Source organism: Onychostoma macrolepis, chromosome 12 (genome assembly GCF_012432095.1).
Source record: "Onychostoma macrolepis isolate SWU-2019 chromosome 12, ASM1243209v1, whole genome shotgun sequence".
Lineage (NCBI taxonomy): Eukaryota > Metazoa > Chordata > Actinopteri > Cypriniformes > Cyprinidae > Onychostoma > Onychostoma macrolepis.
Window position 1 is genome coordinate 23,942,724 of NC_081166.1, and position 8,800 is coordinate 23,951,523.

The 8,800-nt window shown below is 36.6% G+C and overlaps 1 protein-coding gene across 3 annotated transcripts; it reads right to left on the reverse strand.

The window, feature by feature from the left end:
* Window positions 1-342: 342 nt before the first annotated feature.
* ndc80 (NDC80 kinetochore complex component) lies at window positions 343-8,118 on the reverse strand. 3 transcript variants are annotated; one of them, XM_058792665.1, is made up of 17 exons: window positions 7,982-8,118; window positions 7,244-7,353; window positions 7,018-7,098; window positions 6,741-6,867; window positions 5,787-5,959; window positions 5,526-5,628; window positions 4,743-4,832; window positions 4,529-4,622; window positions 3,491-3,591; window positions 3,054-3,198; window positions 2,778-2,983; window positions 1,923-2,069; window positions 1,738-1,827; window positions 1,391-1,483; window positions 1,118-1,248; window positions 940-1,042; window positions 343-648 (listed from the first exon to the last, which is right to left on the reverse strand). In XM_058792665.1, exons 2-17 carry the CDS (start codon window positions 7,330-7,332, stop codon window positions 523-525), a joined length of 1,899 nt encoding a protein of 632 aa, XP_058648648.1. In that variant the 5' UTR covers window positions 7,333-7,353; window positions 7,982-8,118; the 3' UTR covers window positions 343-522. The 3 variants fall into 3 exon arrangements, with proteins under 3 accessions (XP_058648648.1, XP_058648649.1, XP_058648647.1); XM_058792666.1 differs by having other exon boundaries at window positions 7,975-8,069; XM_058792664.1 differs by having other exon boundaries at window positions 7,893-8,049.
* Window positions 8,119-8,800: the final 682 nt, after the last annotated feature.

An 8,800-nucleotide genomic window follows, 5' to 3' on the forward strand; every position in this document is an offset into this window, starting at 1 on the left:
ATGGACAGCAAAGACAAGCTAAATGCACTGCAATGTGGCATATGGTATCCAACTAACTGGGAGGGAAAATTTGTTATACAATTATAGATTCTAGAGAAATGTACAACAAATACAACACGTGCCTTTTCACAAACGCATAATTTCACAAGGACAATTATATCTGATTTTGGTTTGGTATATAGTAAGAGTCCTTGTGTTTAATCATTAACTTGCTGTCTAAATTTTTCCAGCAAATACAAGTCAAAATTATTTTTAAATTTATTTCACAAAGAGGAAGTAAAACTAATGCCATTTTAATATAGTCTGATACCATACCAATCTATGTAAGATAAGCAGACTGTTACAATAAACATCACATTTTGATCAGCAATCTTCCAAAACATTTATTTTTGGTAAACAAACTTGTAAATACAGGATAAATATACAAAGTATGATTCTGTCGCCAAAGACAATGTCTACTCCGATATTATGGCCAGAATCTGACAAACAGTAAAACTATTTACAAATTCAAGCTATAAGGTGTTAAACGTTGTTCACTTTCTTCATGAAGTTTTCCACCATATCCAACAGCCGTTTCATGTCAGCCTCATCTTCATGAACGACTTCCTTCAGCTTACCAGACCGTTTTAGCTGCTCATTGCAGTGTTTCTAAAAAAGAAAGAGGTTTTTGTTTACAGGTAAATTCTACACCAGTATAAAAGTGGATTTCAGACAATAAAGAATGGGAGGTTATGTAAAGAATAATTTGTTAGTCATTTTGTCTACAAGTCACATTGTCTGCTTTAAATCAGAAAGTGTAGCAAGGCTACATTTAAATAAACGTTACTAATAAAAGTCGCAGGCAGTGTCGATAGATCTCAGTGTTCAAAATCTTCCAGCTCAAGTAGCACATATAAAGTCAAGATGTTTCTGGTAATTGCGAGCAAAACCATCACATACTTCAACTGCACACAGGTGGTTTGCGGCGGAATTGAGGACATCAGTCAGATTCTTGGACACCATGCGGTTCTCCTCATTAGTCTCCTGCACGACTACGTGATATCTGATGGAGAAGTTCAGATTCATGTAAAATAAGATGAACAGGTGGCGCATTTAGAAGAATGAAGTGGATACTCACTGTTGTTGGGCAGCTTTGAGCTCCTCCTCGGCTTCCTCGCATCCCTGCATCATGTTCTTTTCCAAACGCTTCTTGTGAGTTTCAGCAGAGACCACCTCAGCTGCCCACTTCTCCTCCTCTTGTGCCATTTCCTACACACAGCATAACTAATTCAATCACATGTGCTGAGTGACAATTTCAAATGCGTCAATAAAAAAGCCCATGAATTCAAGGAACATACAAGCTGATATATTTTTAGCAGGTTTAAAAATCAGAAATGCTAATGCATTGTACCTGCATGTCATGCTCAAGCTGTTGGTCGACTCTGCGAATCTGTTCCTTTAGATGCTTGATGTCATTCTCCTTTTCAAAGATGTTGGACTTCACCTAATAAACAGTTGGAATGGTGAATGTTACAATCTGAACACCATAAATTAAACACTCTTATAATTCATAATTGTTTGGCAAAAATGAGTGGAATATTGCAAACTGCTCTGAAACTGTGGGACTGTAGAACATGAAATTGTGCTACATTTGACTTGCAGCGCTCAAGCAAGAGTGTGATTCCTGTTCCATCCACAAATTTAATACCATTAATGCTTGCAAAGACAATTGCAAGAGGTTGAATAAAAGTCTCACACCTGTTCAACGGTCTCTTCCAAACTCAACTTCACATTCGCGAGTCTGCTGTATTCATCCTCCACATCTACCATCATGTTCTTCAGAGGGTTCTACCAGAGTAAGACAAGTCAGAGAAAAGAATAATTAAAGTCCTTAATCGTTACAAAAATGAAGCCTCTTTGATGGACAGCTATAGCGACGGTACCTGTATCTGTGTCTTGTACTGTGTGATAGTTGTGGCGCTGTAATCTGTTCTGATCTCGAAGTCATGACCGCAGGCGTTCTCTGCTGACTGCGGGATGAGCTTCAGCTTACGACCCAGTTTATTATATTCCACAACCTTCAACTCCACCTGCAACAAAATGAGAAAAATTCTAATGTTTACATGTGCTAGCCTGGATGTTAACAGCTAGATGGATCTGACTGAATAATGTACTCAGCTCAGAAAACACACAAAACAAGCTCTAATCTGATTGGCTGGCTGTACGCAACTCCTTAGAATTATTAATAGAAACCAAGCAATTGTCATCAAATCTTTGAAAGTCATTCATTCTATTTGATACTGTAAGAGATTCTACTTTGTTTTCTTGAACCACTAATTTCTTCTGTTATAGTTTCTGCTGGTTTATCTATCATCTTTTTCAGATTTATGTACACTGCAAGTAAAAACAAACTGGTTGGTTACTTTACATGTCAGATGCATTGCATCTTCCTCTTTTAACCCTTATGCTGCACTGAAGATCATTTACCTAAGGTGTTCGCGATCAAAAAATGACCAGCCTTTTAAAAAATTGCTAGTAAATTTCTCATTATGCTATATTAACAATCTCGGATTTTCCAAAGAGGCCACAGAAAGGAGTTAGAATGAGAGTAAGGTAATGTAAACGACATGTCACATGACATTCAGGTACTACGTCCATATCTCAATCATACTGCACACATTTGTAATATATAGAACCTTTTTTTTTTTTTAAACTGTCACTAAGGCAGTACTTATGAAAACTATTCAAACAGTACGCGACTTCAGATCAACTGGCTGGGACATCTGTAAATCCCTGACCTTCTCTTTGGTTTTGGACAGGTTAACCTCCTCGTTCCACACCAGCTGCTCCGCTTCCTCTCGACTCTGGTTTAGGCTGTGAACGGCCTGCTGAAGTTCATTCCTCTCTCTGTTAATACGCTCAATATCAGCTGGAGTGAACTTCTGATTCTCCAGGATGTGCTGCAGCCTCGTCTTCTCCTGCTTCAGACTCTCCAGCTGCATCTCTGCACAAAGAACAGAAATTAAGCAACTGAATTCAAGGTATTTGTATCTGCATCATGTACTCTCTCTCACCAGCAGCCTCAAGCTCCTCAGCTAGTCCAGCAGCTTTATTCTCCAGTCCAGTTTTATGAGCCTCCAGAGTACAGCGATAGTTCTGCAGCTTCTGCAGATCAGTCTGTAATCTGATCTTCTCTGTCCTCTTCCCTACCAAACGATCCTGTCAACATATACAAAGTCCCCACATTAGTGTAAACTCCTTTCTCTGTATATGTAAGACCTTAAATGTCCTATGTCACATCTACCCTAGTACTCACAATACAGAATCCGTTTCTTTGTTATACCTGGGATCATATTATACATTTTTGGCATTTGGTGTCTGAGAGAAGCCCAGAGTGTGTAATTCACAGGGTTGACGGACTTTATTATTTTATCCTATTATTTTAAAATTAGTAGAATGTGGTAAGTAGTAACCCTCATTAAAAATAACAAGGAAAAATGTACAGACTCACAGTTTGGCTCTCTTTTTCAAGTCTCTCCACATGCTCAATCAGCATTGCATGTTTCTCCTGCTGGGACTGTAACAGCGCCTCATCCACATTGTACAGCTTCTCTGAGAGAATTCAGAAAATGTATCAACCATGAAATTGTATTTTGCATTAGTAATAAAAATATTTATTTTGTAAGATTGGGGTTATTAAAAACGTAAAAGGTAAATTTCATTATTATTTTCTGGTTTTAGTTGCTAAATACAAGGTTTATACCACATGGAATGCTGTAGAAAAGCAATGTGACATGCATCCGGGAGTAACAGATTATCAAAAAAGAAAAGTTACAGGGTAATACAGTCTTCACATCGGTCGCTGATTGGATTTTGAGACGTGGGTGGGTGAAGCACTCAAAAGTGGAGCGAGATTAGCAAGTTTGCAGAGAGTTTGTGGACAAAATTAATGGTGATGCCCTGTATACATCACCACAGGAACCAAAGTCTATTTTTAACATCTTGATTAAACTTTACAAGTTTAAAAAGCTTATTAAAAAAAATAATAAATATTATTATTATTATTATTATGCATGGATAAATTGAGTTACAAATTTGGTACATAACAGGTGTTTACGGTTAGTCCACCCAAAAATTCTGCCATCATTTCCTCACCCTCAAGTTGTCCCAGGCATGCATTAATTTCTTTCTTCTGCTGCGGAGATGATATTTTGAAGAATATTGGTAACAAACAGCTGCTGGATCCGACTGACTTCTATAGTATTTTTTTCTCCCTGATACTATGGAAGTCAATGGCTACTAGCAAATGTTTAGTTACCCACATTCTTAAAAATATTTTTGTGTTCAGCAGAAGAAAGAAACTCAAGATACAGGTTTGGAACAACTTGAGGGTGAGCAATTGATGACAGTTTTAATTTTGAATGAACTATCCCTTTAATTTAAGAAGTTGTTCAAAAGGTCAAAAAAATAAAAAAAATGTCCCGTCCCGTCCCCCATCCCCCATCCAAAAAAGCCCAGTTTTTGACCATCGCACTGCAACGTGACTTACTTAGTTTATTAAGATAGTCGTCATCCTCATCATCAAATGTATCTGCTCCCTGCATGAACTTGTTGTAGGCGTCAGAGCAGTACTCCATCAACAGCTACAGAGTTAACAGCACATACACACAAATTTGGCAAATGCGTGATGTCTACAGTTCAGGGAAGTAAAATATACAAAATGACTGCTGAAACGGTCAACGCTGACTTTTTGTCTCAGATACCTTGTTGTACTCGGCCCCTTCTTCTAGATCACACCGTTCATCTGAGAAGTCAGAGAACAGCAGGTTCTGCTCTCTCGGACCACTGAAGAGCTGCAGAGACCAAATCTACATGTCAGGCAATGCTACAACATTTCCTGTTGCATGTAACTGGTTGCTTACTGGCCCAAGACAAAAGAGCCCACTCTATGTCAAAAGCAGTTAGAACCCATTTTAATCAATCAATGCAGTCTACACTGGATGAGTAGCTGACAGTAAATGGAAGCCAGTTTGATTTCTGACATACACTTTCATTAAAAATAGTCTCCTTTTTTTAAATTCATACTTTTATTCAGCAAGGACTCATTAAATTGTTTAAAAGTGACAGTAAAGACATTTTTAAATGTATCAAAATATTTGCATTTCAAATAAATGCTGCTAATTTTAACAAAAAAGAAAGAAAAGGATTTCACAGTATTCCTGTTTTTGTTTACACTATATTCCCGATCAAATAAATGCAGCATTGGTGAGCATAAGTGACTTCTCAAAACCAAAAATCTCAACTTTTGAAGTAGTGTACATTTATGAACATTTAATTTGACACATCCAGTGTAGAGAGCCTCAAACGGTTTCACCCCGTGTAGACAGTGTGATAAGGATTTGAAGGAACCCTTAACCCCAAGTATGAGCAATACTGAAAGTGACACTGACTGGTCATAATTAGTTAAAAGGTTTCCCTTATGTCATAAGTTTTTTTATTCAGATTATTGATCACATAACCCTGTTAAAGGTCTGGAGAAGAGTCACCTTGACTGTGTCGATGAGCCAGATAAGAGCTCCAAGAGCCTGAGGCCAGGTGTGAGGAGCACCAATGGAGTACATGGAGCTTTTTGAGAGCACAAACGGGTATCTGAAATTAAACCATAACCATATCTTAGTGATTGAGACAGATTAAAGGACGGTTAATCAAAGACTGTTTGACATCAGACTACTATATTTTAACTGATTCACACAGCTTGCACTAATGAATTAATATTGTTGTGCTTCATTCTTTCATATTGTCATTACCCCAGATCTTTGAGCATTCTTGGGATCTCCTCCTCCACTTTGGCAGTGGGCATCTGAAAAGATGGTTCCAGTAAAGCGTAGATGAATTCGAATATCTTTAAAAACTCTTTTGTGGATGGAGACTGCAGAGACTTCACGGTGATGCTGCCTGGAAAGCCTTGCTCCGCCAGGAACTAGAAATAACGAGAAAACATACTCATTGTAACCAGGGTTTTGGCCCAATTAAATTTATTTTTTTCTCTTGCTGCTCATGATTACAGGATAGTTTTTTGACTGCCTAATAAAATAATTTTCTGATGAAATTTATAGATTTAAGAGCTGAAAATAACCAGAGCAATTTATGCTTACTATGTTTAAAAAACCATTTATGATGAAAGCCCTATGAAACTTTAAATTTTAATAGCATTAATACACCATTACAATTTTTGTTAATATTTAGAATTATATTTTATTTTTATATTTTAGTTAATTTTAGTCATTGTTTTTTTGGTCAATTGTTGTTGTTTTTTTACAGAATTTATTCATCTTGTAAGAGTGAGAGTGGCCATTCGTCATTTTTATGGGAATGGCTTACAGTGTCATCTGCGTCCATCTATTTTTTAACTGTACAAAACAGCTAATTTGGCAGCTTGATATTGCATCTTCCCTTATTATTTTCCATGTATTATCTTAATTATGAGCACTGGTTTATAGTACAAACAGTTTTACCGTTTACTGCACGTTGTTACTCTTCTCGTTATTTCCCTATAGCAGCTAATGAACTGGAAGTCTCGCCCATAGGCTTACTTCCGCATTGAAGAATAAGGTGGATAAGCGCTTCTATAAAATTTGAAGCTTTCAAATTTCAAGCTATATTTGACCCATTCACATCCAGTAAAAAAAGGCCAAATTAAAATTACTTTTGTGCTGTACTGAACCCTACAATATTCTTTTAATGTACACATAATATCATACTTCACAAAGCTGCTTGATACACTGTTGGACAAAAGCTTTGTCATGTAGGGGTCTTGGGTCCTTCATCTTCTCTGGGCCCCCGTAAGCCCCAAACATGCTGTTCCTCTGGCCACCTGGCCCAAGGCCTCTGTGGTGAGGTAGAGAGAAGTGAAGACATACTACATGATTAACTAATTAAGGTTTAAGAAAACGCTATATGGCATCATTGAGTATTACAATGACAAATCACAAAATCATGATCATGCAACATTTGTTTAACTTTCACTGTCAGACTCACTTTCCAAAAAAGCTTGTTCGTCTCTCAGATGTGGTAGAATGAGGTTTAGGTATATTCAGCTTGCCAAATACATTTTCCTTACTGTAATGAAATCAAAATCGATATGTTATATACATTGTAACATAACACATGTATCCTGCTGAAAGCATTTTAGGCACACAAAACCACAATGTGTACTCAAAAATACTCTCAAGTCACATAATAGAAAAAAATAGATGGGTTGTACTTTTGAGGGGTGGCGTTGAGCAGACTCATCCTGCGGTCTGTCACACGCATGGGCATCTCAGGATATTTGCCGCTGGGTCGCCGACTCATTTTGACCTTTATAAACACCCCCTTCACATATAGGACAGATAAATGACATTATTACCTTATTATATTTATAACATTAAAGATTCAAGAGAGCTTTAACTATTGTCTATTAACTTATATAGCATGAATGTGAAAAAAAACAACAACAAAAAAAAACATTCATTAAATACTAGACATTTTTCTAAATTAAACTATACTGTAATTGTACTATGTGCCTAATATGTTAGCAATATAAATGTGTAGCTTGTTTACACGTGTGGAAAATAAACACACGCCAACAGCCATCCAAAACTCGAGACAAAAGCAAATTACAAATGTTACAAAATACATTCAATAATGATAATTGAATAACGAATAAATTACTTATGTTAGTAACGAAATAAGCAATAAACACAAACAGAAATAAACGCCAACAACCATCTAAAACTCTCGAGACAAAAGCAAATGACAAATGTTACAAAATACATTCAATAATGATAATTGAATAACGAATAAATTACTTATGTTAGTAACGAAATAAGCAATAAACACAAACACACAAAGAAATAAACGCCAACAACAACCTTTAAAACTCTCGAGAGAAAAACAAGTGACAAATGTTACAAAATACATTCACTTGTGTCAGTTGAATAACGAATGAATTACTTATTACGTTAGTAACGAAATCAATTTCACTAGACCAGTATATTCTTCCGTCGATACTTCGGTTAGATTTCAAAAATTTCCGCGACCGCTTTTTAGCGGAAATCTCTGATTACGTCACCGCGTCCGCTCGAGCGGCTGAGCGCCGTGCTGCCACCTGCTGGTGAGGCGGAGACCGCGCTGTGCATCAAGACTACAGGTTCAGTGTGCAATAAACATACTTTTAGGATTTAGTGTCAATTTTGCACCTAATCCAGTGGTTTCACTTGAACTTTTCGCTTTAAAATGATAAACATTCGTTACTATACATATCTAAATGAATTACTGTGTCCACAATATATGTAAAACCTATTATTATTCAACAAAACATAAATGCACAGATTACAAAAAATATCTACTGATTATCCAATGACTATAAAAGATCATTTAACTTCGAAACTGGTCAGGCAGAATAAATCTAAAAAATGATTCAGATGTTAAGCAAGGATTAATAAGAGTATAGCCAATCAATAAATCTGTTTAGATTACATTCAGTACTAACACAATCAAGAGAAAAATTAAAGGTGGAAGGGGCATCTTAACCTTTATACCACAACACTTTGGAGTGCCATGTAAATAGCATGGTTGGCTAATTTAGAATAGCATCCATTCAGCACCATGGTACTACCACAGGATTTTTTATTGTGTATTGATATGATTATGAAGAGGATGTACAGATTATATATATTTTTCTATTATCTTCCACTGACATCTTTGTGTTTTGTAGATGACTGTTGCAAACCTCATTTGATGTCACAGGTTTGCTCTCCAGCTGTCCAGAGCAGAAAGG

Bases quoted from the DNA above. Each gene is read 5' to 3' on its own strand.
- ndc80 (XM_058792665.1), bottom strand. From the start codon at position 7,332: ATGAGTCGGCGACCCAGCGGCAAATATCCTGAGATGCCCATGCGTGTG. The intron at 3,199-3,490 runs GTGAGTCTGTAC...ATATGTTGACAG, and splicing joins TTGAAAAAGAGAGCCAAACT to GATCGTTTGGTAGGGAAGAG. The intron at 1,043-1,117 runs GTGAGTATCCAC...CTTCTCCATCAG, and splicing joins CTCAAAGCTGCCCAACAACA to ATATCACGTAGTCGTGCAGG.